Consider the following 19,161-nt stretch of genomic DNA (forward strand, 5'->3'; position numbering starts at 1 on the left):
ACTTGAGTGCCCTCTGGTGGAAGTACCAAGTGACATTTCATGGTGGCTTCACCCACTCCAAGTCTAGGAGAACTTAAACAGGTTGTGCCATCTTCCAGATGTTTTTAACCTAGGCATTTGCATTTGCGAGAGCTAAAACAGCCATGTCAGGGCATTAATGGTTTTTAAAGCTGCATTATTTTACTTATAGACCCTTTAGGGTACAGTATTCAAATATTAAACTGTTGAAGTGATTGAATGTTTTCCTTATATGATTTCATAACATTTGATGAGCTTTTAACCTCTGAGGGTACTTAACCTTGTGTTTTTATATTAATTACTATTATTACTTTAACTGGTGATACAGATGATAACTTACAACATGGCACTGTATAAATTGTAGTTTTTTCATATTATGTTTGGTGTAGCTTTTTGGATAGATTTTGCCATTGCTCTTAATCAGTAACTGATTCTGTACTTTTATATGCTGTTTTATACATATATATTTATCTTTATTGACTTAGTGATTACAAAAGGAGAAACAGGAATAAGATTTCTCTCCCCAATAACTTCTTTGGACAGGTTACATCATATATTACAGTACAGATGTGAATGCAGAGATACATGACTGGGTTATTGAACCTGTTGTGGGAAACAGGCTGACTCACCAGATACAAGAGTTAACACTTGACACACCGTACTACTTCAAAATCCAAGCCCGGAACTCAAAGGGCATGGGGCCCATGTCTGAAGCTGTCCAGTTCAGAACACCTAAAGGTACAACTTCCCAAGCAGAGAGTTATATTAGATCTCTTTAATGGGCTACGATTGTACATATCACTTTAGCATTTGGAAACTACAGGCAATATAAGAAGTCCCGATGATGAGCTGAGCCACAGTGTACAGATTTCTCTCAAAATGATCCCTCACCCATTGGCCGCCAAATGAGTGCTCCCTAGGTTCCCGGCTCTATAAGTCAGATGAATTGCAGTTGATCTAAAGTCAGATCAGATGTGATTCTTTTGGTTCCCATACAGAGTAGTAGCTTGTTAATTGTGATGGGTGATACTCTTTCAAAACATTTAGGCTCTTAGCCTGAAAAACTTACTTGTGGATTTTTGTAGAGCGAAAATGACTAAACGGGGTTGTTTTTATAAGATTTAAGATAGTAAAATGAAGACAGAGTGTTGAACCAAGTGAGCTTAGGTAAATAAAATTTAGTAGGGGACTGAGCCTATGGAAGTGGCATCCTGTATGAACTTCCCTTCTATTCTGAAAACAAGGCTCGATTTGTATGGACGCTTGTGGGGGTTTTATGTTTATCCTTTTAAAATGCTGCCTCTCCCGTCTTCAAGCTTGTGATCCTTGCTCTTGTTTTTTCTTCCCTCGTGCTTGGCCTGTTAGCGGACTCCTCTGATAAAATGCCTAATGACCAAGGTAAATGAGTAGATGGCCTCTCTTTCCTTTCCTCTCTTTTGTGAGCTCTTTTTAGCTTTTTGTTGATTTTGTTTTTTTCCTTTTTTGTCCTGAAAATCAGTACCATGTGTTAAAAGACCACATATTTATTGGCCAAAGTAGAGTCGAGTCCGTGTTTGTGGCACTTGGTTATATGAAAAAGTTGGAGAATCTATTTGAGGCGTGAAACAGACTTATGGTAGAAAATTGAGAACTGAATACAATATGAGCCCTACAGCTGCAGGAAATTGGCATTAAATGTTAATTGCATTATCCTTTGTGCTAAGATACCACAATTCTGTACCAGTGATAGACATTTGGGCTATGATGAGACCTTTTTACTCCTAGGTCCTTACAGTATCAGTTTTTCATATTCATAATATCTAGGATTTGTTAGTGTCTGTAAATGAAAAGTTGTAATGCCCCCATTTTCTTCCTCCCACAAAGACTCTACAAATTTCCTACACTTTAGTTGGGTGATTATCTGTGACAAAATTATCAGTATCTGTTGACATAATTCAGAGCTCTTTTCCCATTTCTCCTCTTAAATATATCTGATTATTTTTAAAGAGGATAGAAAGTATTTACACTGAAAACTTAGGAAGCATAAACCTAATAACACCATTCTTAACATTATCAGCTGAAACTTTTTCGTGTACGTGCCATGTTAGACTGTAGCTGTGCTTTGCGATTATCATCTCTGGGAGGTCAGCTAAAGTTGATACCTGTTTACCATTCTGAGGGAGAGCACTAAAGGTACACTTAATGGTTGCTTTCATAGTTTAGGAATAATTACTAGAAAATATATGATCTTTGGATCTTGGTTAATGGCAAGAAAGAGTCAGACCTTGAGGTTTATAATTTCAGGCTTTGGAAATGTTTCTGCATTCATTGAGCCTCAGGTGACTTGGAGAAACTGCAAACATACATTTTTTATTATTGTTATTATTTTTTATGGAAGATATCCTAATCAAGGGAGAAACTTTGACTTAAGGGTAAGAATAGAAAAATAAACATAAATATGCACAGAATATAAATGTTTCCGTTGTCCACTCCTCACTTCACATATTAGCCAGGTTGGGATTCTTAGGTATACCACCCCTCTGGTATTTAAAATTCCTAACCATTGGAGCATTGGGTATTGGATTCATCCTCGGACTTTTTCTTGTTAATGGTTTAAATTTAAAAGAAAAAAATGTTGGGAAATACAGGAATATAAACTAACCAGTTTATTGGCAAATGGTGTCATCTTTGCAATTATTAATATTTACATAATGTGCTGTGGATAGTTTGGCCTAAGTGTATCCTACTTGAAAGCTAAGTATACTTAAATATATGAAGAGTGAGTCTTAGAAGTGCTAAACCATCGGTGCCAACTATACTTTGCTATAATGAACAGCATTTGAGGACAACTGGAATCTTGATGTGTGGTGTGTCATTTGGAAGGAATGACCTCAACAGAAGTAAAGGGATAAAGTAATAGTTATGGATTATGGAAAGGAGGGGGTTTAGAGACTATGCGTTAAAATCTAGGATATCCAAGAACTCCTGTTACTTTCTTTTGGGGATTTTCAGCTTCTGACAACAGTAGCTTTGACTAAATAGAAAATATTGTTAGAGTCTCTAGATTTATCCTGTTAAATGAACTACATATATACACCTTCAGCTATACATTTCTTTAATTTCCCTCCACATCTGATCATTTATAGAAGTACTTAACATTGGCTTTAATGTTTTACATAAACACTAGTTTATGCATTTCTAGTCAACCCTTATTTGTTGAAATAACTCTCATTTTCTTAAGTGTTTTCTGAAGCTTCATGCTTTCTACCTCTGTAAAGAGAAATATTATGTTCTTCCCTAAAGATTTATTAGTGCTTGTACTAATAGTAGTTAATATTTATTGATCACTTCTGTGCTTCAGGCAGTATTCAAAGTATTTTACACAATTAGATTTCCTCAACAGTTTCATGAAGTATAGGCTAATGTTATCCCTGTTTTACAATGAGGAAACTGACGCCCCAAAAGAATAGTTAAATAACGTGTCCGAGGTCAAACAATAAGTGATGGAGCCAGTGTACAGGCACAGGCAGTCTGTTAAGCACTGTGCTATATTTATATCAGGAGTAGCTTTTACTTTGCAATTCATATGGGCCTTATTTCAAGAGAAGTAATGCTGCTGGTTTCTGGCCACAAACCTTGGGTTAAGGTGAGGGGATTTCCTTGCTTTATCAGGAAAGCAATATCCTGATATTTGCTTTACCCAAATTTTTGCTTTAGCTGCTTTTCCTACAAATGTGAAGAACAAAAAAGACCAAAAATATTAATTTTTAGGAAACTGATATTTGTGTTTTTCGAAACCTACTTCTTGGGTGGTCCCAAGTCTGAGATTGACAGGCTCATATGTTCCATAATACTGGATTAGGAGACAGTATCCTTTATGAACAACTAAAGAAATACTTTTTTTGTTTTTCCCATCTTCAGATGCTAAGATCTTTAGGTGACTCAGCAGGAACAGAGAACATAATCTGAACCTCCACTTGTCTAGGGTAACTTTATATTTGGAAGAGCAATGCTTGAGAAAAGAATCCAAGCAATACTGACACCAGCTAGGCCAGGTCAAAAGAAGCAGGGCTCTTGGAAGAGTATAGTTCTTGAACATAAAAGTTAAACTATAACTGGCCCTCTTTGCTCCTTTTTCAAGAGAAGCTACTTGTGCCAAAAGTCCTCTGAGCAGTCCTTCAGGAATTGTTTACTGGACTAGAGAAGTGGTTGTGGGAACAACATATAGTGAGTTTGGGCACATGCTAGGTACACCTATGGAAGGAGATTTTCAGCTGCCTCATTGCATAGAAAGCTATATCTCAGTTTGCTGTATTTTCTCTAGCTATTTATGTGCTTATTTATTTTCTCATGGACAGAGTAGACCAAAATGTTGCAGGTAACATTCATTGACTGTGAAGTGGGATGTCCCCCCAATGTGTTGGATCATAATGGACATGAATTTTTCTCCTTCAGCTTCAGGGTCTGCAGGAAAAGGAAGCCGACTGCCAGACCTAGGATCTGACTACAAACCTCCAATGAGTGGTAAAGTCCTTCCTATGGCTTTTTTTTTTTTTTTTTTTTAAATACCTACTATGGGCATGAAGCAAAATTTCTTGAAATTTTGAAATGTCTTTTGTAACTTATACGTGTTAGGTTTAACATGTTACCTAGTTCCTTGAATTTAGTAGATCCAGTTTTAGATGTTTTTTGGCAAATGTTTGTTGAATTACTGCAAGCCCATAACAGGATTCATAAATAAATTGTGTTTTCCCAAATATCTAACCTAAGATTGATTCTAAGGAAATGTTTCTTCCTTTTGCCTGCTGCCTCCATACAAAAAAATTTAAATCTTGCTTTCAGAAGTAAACCCTCTAATGGGATTAGCCACCACCCAGAACAAGTCAAAGGACTGCTTTAGAATCATCTTACTACAATATATTTCATTTGGAAATTCTAGAAAATTCTTCTCATTCTCCTAGTGATCCCAAAAACTCCTGATTATTTTAATGATGAGACCTCCTTTTCTACAAAACTTTACCATTTATAAGTTACTTTCATAAAGAAATCCCTTGTGATCCTCGTAACACTATGAAGCTTGGAAAACAGGTATTGTTATTCCCATTTACACATTAAGAGACTTAGTGCCCAGGGCCACTCTACAAAGTAGGGCAGTGTTAGGACCAAAACGCACACCTTCTAATTTCTGACGGTACCCTTTTTGCTATCACATGCAGCCTAAACGGTATGAGGTTCTAAACTAGATATAGGAGTCCAGAATGGCAAAATGTCCATAAAAGCAAGTATTAGAAATGCCACTCCAGTGTCCCCACTCCTGTCCCAGATAGACGTGTGGAAGCGAAAGGCTTGTCCTCTGGAAACTCATACTCCAATTTTGGAGGTAAAGTGAACTCCCAATCTGCAGTTATCTATTTAAATAAAAAGTGGTTCCTGCCCAGCTTATTCTTAGGAAAGCCAGACAGATTTGCATGTTTCAAGAAATTTTTCATGCTCTGAGTTCTAGGGCTTTGTTTATAAGCTTGTCCTTTGGGGATACACATATTACATTTACATGCTATCTATAATATAACATTCAAGGATGTGAGAAGAGTAATTCCTCTTTTGTCTTTAATTCACGTGTGCATTGTTGCAAGCATTTTTCAGAAGGTTCAGGTTCTGTGTGACAGGCCATGAAAACACAAAGAATAAGCAACAAACTACCTGATAGAGAAAAAGGAAAGCTTCATAGAAGGAGTGATATCAGACCCAGGTCTTGAAAAGTACTTAGAAGATAAGTGACAAGGATGGGGTTGGGTATTCCAGGAAGCAATAGTAGCATGTGTAAAAACCTAGCAAAATAAAATAACATGGCCTCTCCTTGGGGTTACTCTCTCTATCCTTAAAGAATGGGTTGAAAAGGTAGAATAGAACCAGCCTGACAAAGGCTCAAATCGAAGAGAGAAGAAATTTGAGGTTTGTCCTGTGAAAAACATATATAAGAAATCTGGTAATACTGGAACACTATGATTTCCACTTACTGAATGTCTAATATACTCTGATAGCACTAAAGAATGAGTTGGGCTGAGAGTACAAAGTCAGGGAAGAAAGGTTAGGAAGCTGTTGCAGTAGTCCAGGTGAGGCCAAAACGATGACCTATAATATCATCCCTGGTGAGGGTGTTGAGACTTCCCTTGGTGGCTCAGGTGTTAAAAGTCAAGCACAGTTGGGTGAGACTTCATCTCTATTGAATGCTGGAAAGAAGTACCATCACCTCTGCTTGCATTCCATACCCACCTCCCCAGCCTCTGATTCCAGGGCCTGCCCCACCAAGTATCCCACCCAGTGGCTCAGGACTGCTGTTAATAAAAGCTTTATCTAAAACCCTATTCTAATATGAACAATAAGGGCTGATCTCATTGGTACCAGTCTCATAGTCTTTCCCAAGTATAAAATATTATTTTATTGAAGGTCAGTATGTACAATTTAAGTTGTTTATACACTTTTCTTTTTCTCAGAAATGAAGGATAAAAATGATTGAACCACATACAGAAGAGTAAGCTCTTCAGCCCTTCTAAATCAGCCTCAGATTTAGCACTGTGCTTAGATGTAGCCTATAAAATCACAGAATCAAAGTTGGAAAATCAGCTAAATCTGGTCAGGTAGTAGAAGAGATTCCCACAATGAATATAAGTTTGGATGAGATTCTAAGTTTATAATCCAGGCTGTGTATGGGTAACACAAGCTTTTAAAAAACACAGATTCCCAGAGCAAATCTTCCAGGTAGGAATTTCTTCCACAACCTCCCAGGCTGGTTAGATGCCTCCTCCTAAGTACTTCTAGTGACTAAAGACTCATTATTTGGCAGGGCAGCTCATCATGCCATTATTGAACAGCTTTGATTATTGGGAAGGTGAGAGAGAGAGAGTGCCCAGAAGGAAAGATACCAAATACCTTAGGTGGTTATATCTGTGGAGTAAGATTCCCACAGTTCTTAATATGAACATGCGTAACTTTAATAATGATGTAGGAAGCAAAGAAATAAAAGTTTCATAGAATGGACAAGATGAAGACTTGTCAGATTACAAAAGGCCACCATAAAAAGCCTGGACTTCATCCTGTAGGCAATGGGAAAAGAAAAAAATGAGAAAAAAAAAATCTAAATTCCATCAAGGTCCTAAATAATCTGGCCTCTCCAGCCTCGTCTCTATTTTCTCCTCACTTCCTTCCCACTAGTTTACATATCTCTCTGTGCTTTTGCAAAGCTGCCAACCTTCCCATTCCTGAACATGCCGAGCTCATTCCTGCATCAGCGCCCTTGCACTAGCTGCTCCCTCTATCTGGGAGGTTCTTTACCCAGACTTTGTAGGATGGGGTCTTTCTTGTCATTTAAATCTCAGCTCATTTGCCATCTCCTCAGAGAAGAGTTTTCTAACCACCCAGCCTAAAGTAGCTACCCACTCTACATCATGTCTCCTCTTTTTTATCGCATTCATTGTCAAGTGCTATTTATTTTTTTGCTTCCATCCCTATCCCCGGTATTCACATCATTGTCATTTGCCATTGCATTCCTAGTCCCCAGAACAGTGACTGACACATAGTGTCCACTTGATAAATATTTGTCAAATTGCATATGTACAGACCTACTTTTTCCTGAAGTTGAATAAGAGAATTAACTTTGCCAGGCTATATTTATAAAATCAGAGAAACTACTTTTCAAATAACTTTTGCAATCTCGGATGTTTTCTTTGTATGAATATCCAGTTTTAAATGGTTTTTAAAGTCAGAAAATTACTGATTTACAGATGTACTTTACATGATGAATTTGTGAATAGTGTAAGATACCAGAGAGGCAGATCCTATATTTGTCCAAGTATATCTGAACCTTTAAAAGTATTCAAGTGTTCAGTACAATTTGAGAAGCTTTTATTACACAACAACTTTTTCAAGGTGCTATGCTAAGAACTCCTAACTAGGGCAGCATTCCGGCTTCTCCAGAAATTCATAATCTACAGTAGAGAGCCATGTTTAAAGGCGCTGTATACAAGGCACAGGGGTGCGTATTTTTTATAAAAAGACTCCTGTGACGTGCCTTGGAATAGCCTGATTGTATACACTCTTAAAATTCATAACACTAACACATTACCATGTTTCCCTCTTCAGGCAGCAACAGTCCTCATGGGAGCCCCACCTCTCCTCTGGACAGTAACATGCTGCTCGTCATCATCGTCTCTGTTGGCGTTATCACCATCGTGGTGGTCGTGGTCATTGCTGTCTTCTGCACCAGGCGTACCACCTCTCACCAGAAGAAGTAAGCACTCCCAAGTACAGGCCAGAGACTCTGGCATCTCTTATTTTGCTTCTGTATTACTTCTGTGTTTGGAGTTGTGCCCAGAGTTAAACCGTCAAAACACGAAAAGGGATGTTTTAAATATTTGTAAATGAAATAGAAAATGGTCCTTCTTATAGATGTGTATCAGTAAAGGAGTGAAAGAGTGTTTAAAGGAGGGGCCATTTCCAAAGGCATGGGTGTGAGGAAGGAGAAACTAAATAGGGACAGTGAAGGACTCACAGCTGTGATAAGCCCCTGTCAACACAGTGCCTTAAAGGGCAAGAGGAGGAAGCTGTTTTCAGAGATCTGGAGCTGTAGGCAAGGGCTGCCTGACAGGAGCTGTGCTAGTAAGTGGAGGAACATAGACTCTACCAGCGTTTAGCCCAGTGAGAAGAGGGCCGTGAAAAGCATCTACCTTCCAATCTCTTGCCAGCACCTTCTATTGGCCAAATTCCTATTTCAATTAGTTGCCAAGTAGATGTAATGCTTTTAGCTCATCCTCTCAGATTACAGAGCCAAGTAGAGAGTAGATGTGGAGGAGAAAGTAGAAGGTGCTCAGCCTTGCTGTTGACCTCTTTGAAGCCCTCCCTGAATACACGCACGGTGAACCAGGTGCACAGGAGTGCATGGGCATTCTTACAGGAGGTGTCACAAATGACAGCTGAGACGGAAGAAGACCATAGGCCCTTATTCCAAATCTAAGTTGAGGAATGCTTTTAGATTTTTAGATGCTTTATTTCTTTTGAATTTCCTACAAAGTACCATCAAGTGTAGAGGTCCTGCTTGCTTTCATAAAAAAAGAAAAGATCATTTATAATCAGCATATCAATTTCTACCAGTCAAATGGCTGGTAGACCTGCCCTCTAGGATTTTGAGGTTTGAGGCTAAGAGCAGATAGCAGGGGGGTTCAGTTATGTAGTGCTTGATAACAGCATGCACACCTAAACTTGAGAGAATCCTTGACCTAGCTCATATTCAACTGATGTATATGGCCAGCAAGACAGATACCAAAAAAAAGAAGATTCCTGAGCTACCTATAACATAAACACAGTATGGGTAATAAAATGACTTTAATTGCAGTATCTTGCAAGAGCATAAGATTTGGAGGTGTTTCTCCATGAAGGAGAAAGAAATTCAGGTCTTTGTAGGTGATTATCTGTCTGATTTCATCTGTCTAAGGCAAGGATGCATATATTTAATAATGATTGATATGTTTGTTTTCAATATGCAGGACAGGAACAAGCTACCCTATAATTGCTGCTAGTCATGGCCTTATGTCATTTTCTCTAGGTTATGTGATGCTTTGTGACTTTCTTTTGTCCAAATAAATAGCTTTCCATAGCCTTCATTACATCACTTTCTAAGAGAACGGCAGCTCCTTTTATAAGCCACCTGATCACTGTCTCTTACAGGTCTCCCTGTCTACTTTTGATTGTAGAAAACTGTCAAAGATTTCTCAAAGATTAAGTTTTTCTACTCTAAAACTGTTCTGCAAGCTTCTTTGCCAAATAGTTCCTATTTCTCTATCTTTATGGGCTTGATTTTATATATAATGTTAGAAATCTTGAGATCTTTAAAAATAATCTAAAACCCAAAATAATAGAATTTCTTGGTATTTGGGGAGGTTTAAAATTCAAAGTCAATAAAAACTAACAGTCATTCTTCAGATTGAGGGGTAGGAAAATGAGTTCGTAATAGGCTCTGTACTCTGTATTTGAATCGAAAGCTCAACTCATTTGGTTCCCTTTGTTTAAAAAAACCATAGTGAGTCCTCAAAGGATTTCCCCTCTCCTAGGGACCTGCTTTCCAGGTGTTCCATCAACCAATGAAGAATATACGTGGGCTTTTACTACTTTTTTCCTCTCTGATACCTGGAATACCCTTTTAAATTGTAGCTATTTATAGACTCTTGAACCTCAAAGTTGACAGAGCATTTAGAGTGTCTAATTACTTCATTGTTTCTTGGCATATCCCTCTTTTCCCCGTTTTTCTTCTACCAAGTTCAGCAGATGACCTGGGCTTCTACTTCTTGAAGAAAATAGAAACTATCAGATGAGAACTGCCTCAGGGTTCCTATATCAAATCTAAAATCTTTCCATAATAGTTGATAATTGTTTTTTCTCCCTTTCTAAGTGTACTTCTCTTGTCAGAAGCTAGTTCCTGCATTTTTCTTCTGCATCTCATTGCCTCCTGTCCTTCTAAGACGTTGTACTTGCTGCTATCTCCAGCATTGCCAGTCTCTCACTATCTTAAGAAATAATTATAATTCTCTCTCTGCCACATGGTCCTTAACAACAACTATTTCCAAATCTCTGTCTTCCACTTCACCACTGAATTTTTTGAATACTTGTCTGTACTCACCCATTCCTTCATTGCCTACTCATGCTTCAGTCCTTTCTAATCTGGATTCACTCCCTACCACTTCACCAAATTGCTTTCACTAAGGTCGCCAATGACGTTCATATTGCTTAAAGACAACATTTTTTAGTCCTCATTTTACTGTCTTTCTCAACAACATTTTAACACAGCAGATTACACCTTCCTTCTGGAAACATTCTCTTCTTGTCTTCCATAACAGCACATTCCCTTTCATTGACTCCTTTGCCTGCTTCTCCTGTCTACCCAGTCAGTAAGTATTCTTCAGGGTCTGATCCTAGGTTGCTTCTCTTTTCCCTCTGTACTTTCCCCAAGCAATCTCATCCACACCTGTGGCTTCATTGACTACCTGTATTCCAACTACTATATTTCTGTCTCTAGCCAAGGCCTTCCTCTTCTCACTATCAGACCTGCACATGCAGTTGATTCTTCTGTATTTCCCCTTGAATGTCTGAGGTACCTCAAGCTCAACATGTCCAGAACAGAACTCATAATCTTCCCTGTCAAACCTGCTTCCACTACTCCATTATTCCCAAATTTAGTAAATGGCTTAAGCCATATACCATAGCATCATCCTTTACTACTCTCTCTCCTTCATCCCAACCTATGACCATGTGTTCACCAAATCCTGTCATTTCTGCCTCCTAAATATTAATACCTTTCAAATCTGCCTCTTCTCCTCTATTCCTCTTGTCCCAGGCCACATCAGTCACAGCTGAGACTTTTGCAGTGGTGTCCTAGCTCATCTCCTGGTCTCAATCCCCAATTCACAGATCTATTCTTTATACCACAGCACAGCATAAATTTTTAACTCCAAACAGATCTGCTTACTCTCCTGCTTAAAACTATTGAATGGTTTCTCATCACTCTAGAGGGAAGTTCAGATTCTCAGTATGGCTAACTGCCTTTTATTACCTGGTCCCTGACTACCTCTCTGGCATCATTTCGTATTACTTTCTCCAGGGTTAACTATGTTACCACACTCAGGACTTCCAGCCTCTTGCTCTCTGCTTCAGAGCCTTGTCATAAACTGGTTTTGCCACCTGGAATGCACTTCCTGCCTCTTTGAGTCTTAGCCTAAATGTCACTTCTTCTCCAGGTTTTACCCTGTCCACCTTAAGTCCAACTAAAAGAGGTTACTCTAACACTTGGTACTTCAGGAAGCTCAGAGCATTTTAAAACAATAGTTCAGTATCTGTCATCCTCACATGATCAAAAGTGTTACGAGGTCACAGCATCTAGCCAAGGTGTTACATACCAGTAAATACTTATTGAATGGGTGAGTGGGTGAGAGAGTGGCTGAATGGAGAAACTAAGGTTCAGAGAAGTATGTGCTGCCTTCCCCTTCATGATGCTACAGAGTTGGTAGTCCTAGTCTGAGTTACCTAAAATGTTGTTCACTCCTTCCTTTGGAGGCATAGACTACCTCTGTTCCATTTTTATATTTCTAGTTAATGTTGTCATTGCTATATTGATTGGAAACTTGTGGAGGAACCTTTTGCTTTAGAGATTATTTGATAAAAAAAATGCTATCTTAGTCTTCTTGATACTCAAAAAAAAAGTCACAAGGCAATATTTAAATATAACCTAGTATGTGTCTCTTACTCTGTCTGCATAAGTTGAGATACATTTGCCATTCCCAGAAGAAAACATCTTGCATCTATTGTTTTAGGTTTTTTTGTTGGTTGGTTTGTTTGCACTTTGTGCCTTTGCCTGAAACATCTTTCAGAATAGCAGTTCTAATCATTTAAGTCTTTTGATAGATATGTTCAGAAGAGTTACTTAAAGAAGACAAACTGTCCTCTTAATTTTGTGCCTAGGAAACGAGCTGCTTGCAAATCCGTGAATGGCTCCCACAAGTACAAAGGGAACTCCAAAGATGTCAAACCCCCAGACCTCTGGATCCATCATGAGAGACTAGAGCTGAAACCCATCGATAAGTCTCCAGACCCAAACCCCATCATGACCGATACTCCAATCCCTCGCAACTCTCAAGATATCACACCAGTTGACAATTCTATGGACGGCAATATCCATCAAAGGCGAAATTCATACAGAGGTGCCATTTTAAATGCAGGTTTTCCCCCAAATGTTGGGAGACTATTTTCATTTAAATATTTTCCCTTTTTTAAAGTTGCCTTAATATGGTGATTCCTATATAAAATTAGGTTTAAAGAAACATGCGTGTGGTCAGCATTTGGTGAAGATTATCTAGCTTGTTACATGTAAGAGGTAGCCTTCTAGATCTTTTAGCTCTCTCCTCAAGCTTCACCACCGTGATACTTGAGCATTTGAGGCAACTTAGGCCATATCTGTGCTTTTCATTCCATCCCTTCAGTTGGAATCCACCTACCATTGTGACATTAAAACATCCTTGGTCTGGGTGTTCTTACAGACACACACCCTGGAGTGGGGCAGGCAGTATGGCATTGTCTGCATTGACTCTCAGCAGGGACTCCCGTAATGCTGTCATAATCATTTTCCTCTTTTTTTTTTTTTTTTTAAGATTTAATTTAATTAGTACTCTCCCCTTCTCCACCCCCCCCCCCCAGTTGTCTGTTCTCTATGTCCATTTGCTGTGTGTTCTTCTTTGTCTGCTTCTGTTGTCAGCAGCACGGGAATCTGTGTTTCTTTTTGTTGTGTCATCTTGCTGCGTCAGTTCTCCATGTGTGCAGCGCCGTTCCTGGGCAGGCTGCACTTTCGTTCGTGCTGGGTGGCTCTCCTTACAAAGCGCACTCCTTGCGCGTGGGGCTCCCCTATGTGGGGGGCACCACTGCATGGCAGGGCACTCCCTGCGCGCATCAGCACTGCACATGGGCCAGCTCCACATGGGTCAAGGAGGCCCGGGGCTTGAACCATGGACCTCCCATTTGGTAAGCAGATGCCCTATCCATTGGGCCAAGTCCTCGTCCCTCATTTTGCTCTTTATATCACTTCCTGCAGAAATGTCTTCTTCCCAGTATCAGGAGGTTTCTGAGCCCTGAATCCCCGCTAGAAATGTTTCACTACTGAGGCTGCTCACTAGTTTAGGTCACATGCTTCTAACTAACCTCCATATTTGATGTCTAGGCCATGAATCGGAGGACAGCATGTCTACACTGGCTGGAAGACGGGGAATGAGACCAAAAATGATGATGCCCTTTGACTCTCAGCCACCTCAGCGTAAGTTCAGTGCATCTCTTTCCCCTATCACTGCTAATCTATCCAGTAGTTTTGGAAACAACTTTGATCTTTTTTTTACTTCACTTGATCCTAACACAAGGTTTTAACAGCTTGAGGGCAGGACTTTTAAACATTTGTCTTTTTTTGTAATAAGTATTTTTCTTAAGACTAGCACTTTTAATTTTAGGGCTAATAAAAAATTATTTTCCTCTCTAGGAATAGGAAAGTATCAGTTCCCCTGAAAATGTGTAGCATCACTGTGGGAGAGAACAGAGAGGCTAGGACTAGGCTAGGACTGAGGAGAACAAGGTCACAAGTATTCCTTAGGCTTCCTAACACATAGTCAGCAGAGGCGGGCACCTAGGAAATTTTTAAAGCAGTATTTTTCAACCTTATTTGGTTCATCCCTTATATTAATGAGCATAAAAGCTGCCCATCCTCCTTTAATAATATTTAAAATTGCAAATAAGTAACATTATTAAAGACCAAAAAGCAATGGGGGAGACCAATTCTTTGTTTTCAAATTATTATATCCTCTCCCTTGTCACTGTTACCAAGGTAGAGAAGCCTTTTGACTACCTGGCACAACAGGACCCCCCCGTACAATTTTAGAGTTGGTAAGAAGCCACCTGCCTACCAGTGTAAGTTTAAAAAGATATTCCTGATAGTCAGGTATAAACTCAAAGCTGCACATTGGTCCAGTAAGCCTTAAACTGTCAGATACCCAGATTCAGATCCTCAAAGCATCCACAGATCACTTCAATTTAGCCTGAATTTCTGAATTTTCTATTGATTTCTTAAAAGATGTCCTAGTTCATATCTCTCAGCCATCTCTCTATCAACCCATGACAGATTTAAATAATCATGGATATCCCATACACAAATAGGTACACCATTCTCCCTCAGGCGTGAAGATGTTTGTAGGTGCTCACACACATACATTCTCAATGCAAAAACATTTATGACACTAGATACTAAAAATCAGGTTGGAAAGAGTAAGGGCCTATTCATTAATAGGTCATTTCTGCACGAAGTAGTTTATGTTTGGGATCTACAACAGAAAGAAGGGCCTGTACTTGGACATGTGCCAAGAGAAACATAAGAGGTTTCCCTGGACCAGTTGAAAAGCAATTAATTGCCTAAAAAAAGTAACTTTACCTTTGCTTTCGATTTATAAGATGGTGGCTTAACTGTTTTGGGTAAGATTTCAGTTCCTTCCTGAACTTGTTTATTTAAATCTTACAAAATTTGACTATCCCTGTTTCTAGATTTGTTACTTTTAAATATGTTGAGGAAAAATATAGTCTGTGCTAGTTGATACTTTCTTTGTGGGGGGGAGGGTAATGGTGAAGGTATAGGTAAAAATATACAATATTACCATTTAACATCATGTAGTTTGCACCTCAGAATAGATTGGGTGTAGAATCTTTTAATTCAAGAATCTGAAACCTAGATCCTCCACTTGAGACCTTCACGTTTTCAGACATCCTTTTCCCCCACGTGGCTGGTCCTCTTCCACAGGCTGGTATTCCCTGAGCCTGCGTCCTGGGAGGCAGGTGCAGTCACCTGCCCTGGTGACTGCAGGCTATGCAAAGCTAGGGGATGCTTGCTAGTGTTGGGATGAGATTCAGCCCAAGGCCTTGTATAGAAGTGTTCATGTATAGGAAACATCAGACTGAAATTGAGCTAGCAGCTGCTGATGGCCTCCTAGGTTCTAGGTAGGTACTTTCACGTATTTTTTTAATTTACTTAATTTTGGAAAGACTAGAAGAGGCTAAAAAAATGTCAATTTGTTTTTCTTTTATGAGTCAGATACCTAGTACTCTTTCAAATTTATGTGAAAATCAGGAAACTTTTCCCCCCACCTTAATTCTGGAAGACACTGACTTTAACACTCCATTTCTAAAAACCGTCCCTCTTCCTCTGGATGAGAAGTTGACCCCAAAGTTGCTTGGAACCCTCCTCAGCCAGCATTCCCACCTTCTGTGTCTTACTCCAGAGAATCACATGATCCTTCTGATCATGGAGAGCAAATTGTGGGGAAAAGCCCCTGCTTTGTTCTTTAGACCTTGAGAAAGGGAGAGGCCGGAGATGCTTCAGGGGTGCCAAGTGATTGTGCCACTTGCTCACAGTTGGCCAGGTCAGGAGGTAGCTGGAGAAATAAAGGCAGTCATTTCACTGGGTGAGATTCCTCTTCACCAAAGCAGTGTTGAGTGGCCCCACCAAGTTCTAGAGGCAACTGGATGACAACCCCATGTATCTGAGAAAAAATTTCTTTCCACACTCTGAGCTTTCTATATTGTTTCTTTGTTTCCCTCTTTGGGATAGATAATGAAGCCTTGTGAAAGAGGGTCTTTGTCTTCATTGTAAAGTTGTATGTGGACTCTCTGTGTGGAAATTTGGATTTTTTATCTAAATGCTGTGAGCAAATTGAATCCTTAGGCAATCTGAGAAGGAAAGAAGAATTTAGGAAAGATCCATTTATATTTTTAAATCCTAGCAGGTATGGCTGAGCCCCTCAGACAAGAAGCAGTAAGAGATGGTGCCATAGGCTGTGGTTTGTCCTTTTATTATTAGATTGGATCTTCAGAGATCAGTTTTATTTGCATTCCTTTTAAGTTAAGAAAACTGCTTAAACAGTCATTCAGCCTGAATACCAGCTGCATGCTTCATTTTAACTAAGAAAAGGCAGAATGAATTAGGAATATACTCAAAAGAGAATTCAATCCTTTTATTAATAGCATTTTAGCAGGAGAAAAACAATAGAAACTTAAATCATCATTTCTTTACTTATGGACTTATATTGGGGGATATTTTAAATAAATGATACAATCCATATTTATTATAGAGGTATTGGAGAATACAGATAAGCCAGAGAAAATTCTGACCTTTCTTTCTACAAGATAATCACTGTTAACATTTTGATATATATTTCTCAGACTATACTTCTTTATGTATGTATGCCTATACATACATATATATGTATATGAATGTGTTGATTTTTTAAAATAGAAAATCCATTGTAACTGTCTAAATGCAGCCAGATGCCATCAGAAAGCCAAAGGAGTGGTTGGATTGCATGGGAGGTGGGAATGGGGTGACTTTGCTGTTAAACTGATTGTCTGTGTCTGTGCAAGCATGTTAAGCATTTCTCTGTCTTGTGTTCATTCACAGCTGTGGTTAGTGCCCATCCCATCCATTCCCTCGATAACCCTCACCATCATTTCCACTCCAGCAGCCTCGCTTCTCCAGCTCGCAGTCATCTCTACCACCCGGGCAGCCCCTGGCCCATGGGCACATCCATGTCCCTTTCAGACAGGGCCAATTCCACAGGTGAGAGATGAGGATTGAGCCCCAGATGGAAAGCATTCTAAGAGCCGGCAAGCTGAAATGGGGAGGGCTTGCTCTCTTTAGAAGAGGCATGTGGAATTTGTCTCTATGTTGTAATCACAGCATTTCTTTTATTGACTCAAATTTGTTTCTGTAAAAGTTACCCTGTTTTTCTCTCTGTTTTAAATGCTCAGTGTAAGGTGTCATTTCAGTAAAAACAGCAGTAACTCTACTTACATTACCATCTTTTGTACCATCAATTTGCATCTTAATTAGTTCTTTTTTTTTTTTGGTGTGTTTATTTTGTTTAATCTTCCAATATGAGAGTAAAACTCATTCTGGGTGATGTCAGGTAGGTCAGGAGGACTTACCAAGGGAATAGCAGGTGGTTGGGAGCCATCTAGTTTGTGCATATTGTAAGCCTCAGGTTGCCTGGTGGCTTGTATTAAAATTAGGAAGGGATGCACAGGCATAGATAATCACTAAAAGTATGCTAATTTTATATATAACAATCTGCAGTTGTACTTAAAGGCACAAAAGCCAGACAAACTTATTCCAACTTAGAAATCTGAAGAAACAACAGTTTTAAGGAGGAAATAGTGAAAGGGAGGGGACAGTGAATGGAACAGAAATTACTGTTCCTTATTATTTGAAAATTTATTTTCATTCTCTTATTTTTAAAGTGTAACTCTAGCACCTTCTCATATATATTATACAACATACTATCTTTCCATTATTTGAAACCTGCCTATTAATACTTGTTGAAATACTACTGGTAGAACTAAGTTTTGGTGGTGCTGGGAATTTCAAGTGAATTCCATTTTAAAAGAGTCTACAAGCTTTGTGCTAGAAGTTTGGGTTGCCAATATTATCCTCCTTTCCTTTAAGTTTTGATAAATTATAATCACACCCCAAACAGCAGATGAAGATCAAAGCTTTACTAAGAGATGCCTGGCAATTCCCAGAGTATCCTATATCCCAACGTCTTAACTTGGTTTGGAGAATGCTGCTGAACCCATGTCTAAAATTGGCCATCCTAATAACTCCTCCAAGACCAGGTGGAGACCTGCTTTTAGGGAAAGACAGTCTACAGCAAAGTTATTGCAGGCAGCTGCATGGAAAACCAAAATCTGCCTCTCAAACTTAGCCTCAACAAAAACAGAGAACCAAAGAGCAGCTCTCCTAGCCTGCTCTTAGAAAGCAGGTTTTGTGCCTTCACCCTGTTTCTCATTTTTAAGACCAAGGAATCCCACCCACCAGGATGTAGCCTGGCCGCAGTGAATGACGGCCTTTTCCCAGTCACATTAGCCTCTTCTCCTTCCCCCTGGACTAGGAAGGGCGCGGCTTGGTATTCGAGAGAAGCAAGGCAGCTCCCACCCAACCCACACTGAAGAGGCATAGAGGTAGCAAACAATCCCTTCCTTATGGGCCTGGGCAAAAGGTAGAGAAGGAAAAATTTAATGATTTGTATTACTAAATGCAATTGATTTACATTACTAAAAGGTTACTTGCTTTAATATTAAGACCAGAGGGCATAAAAGAAAGTAAATCCAAAAGAAAGTAAATCCAAAGATAGATTCACTGAAGATTGATTTGAAATTTAGAGCAAGTAGTTAGAAATGATCTTTCTATTGTGTTTTCCTGAGTCCCTGTTTCTCTGGAGCTCAGAGTGTTGCCACAAGCCCTGTCTGTATGGATTGGGCACTACTAGAATCTGGCAATCTAGAGCATTTACTGTGTCGACACCACCTGCCACAGAAGGAGCACTTTCCTCTTGCCAGAGCTAGTATGAACTTTGTGTGTCATAAGTAATTTGGGAGTTAAGTAGGTCCAAAAGAAGGCCCCTCACCAAAGTAGGAGTTTTAGCTGCAGTGTAGTCTTCCTAGTAGGTCAGAGGTGTTACACAACTGTAGGGAGCACCCTACGTGGAGAAAACTACGTGACAGGTGCCCTCTGGAGTTGTACAGCAAGGCAGCCTGCTCAGTGGC

At 39.3% G+C, this 19,161-nt stretch overlaps 1 protein-coding gene across 5 annotated transcripts in view; it reads left to right on the forward strand.

Moving 5' to 3' along the window:
* Positions 1-19,161, forward strand: part of NEO1 (neogenin 1) — a 259,394-nt gene that overhangs the window by 232,369 nt on the left and 7,864 nt on the right. For 2 of the 5 annotated variants that reach the window (XM_004476594.5, XM_004476591.5), the window contains exons 20-26: positions 562-756; positions 1,384-1,416; positions 4,453-4,521; positions 8,137-8,284; positions 12,502-12,740; positions 13,751-13,843; positions 17,018-17,176. In XM_004476594.5, the coding sequence (XP_004476651.2) occupies positions 562-756; positions 1,384-1,416; positions 4,453-4,521; positions 8,137-8,284; positions 12,502-12,740; positions 13,751-13,843; positions 17,018-17,176 (936 nt within the window). The remainder of the gene's footprint in view (positions 1-561; positions 757-1,383; positions 1,417-4,452; positions 4,522-8,136; positions 8,285-12,501; positions 12,741-13,750; positions 13,844-17,017; positions 17,177-19,161) is intronic. The other 3 variants (XM_004476596.5, XM_004476595.5, XM_004476598.5) reach the window with 2 other exon arrangements.

The sequence above is a fragment of the Dasypus novemcinctus genome, chromosome 3 (assembly GCF_030445035.2).
Source record: "Dasypus novemcinctus isolate mDasNov1 chromosome 3, mDasNov1.1.hap2, whole genome shotgun sequence".
In the NCBI taxonomy this organism is placed as follows: Eukaryota; Metazoa; Chordata; class Mammalia; order Cingulata; family Dasypodidae; genus Dasypus; species Dasypus novemcinctus.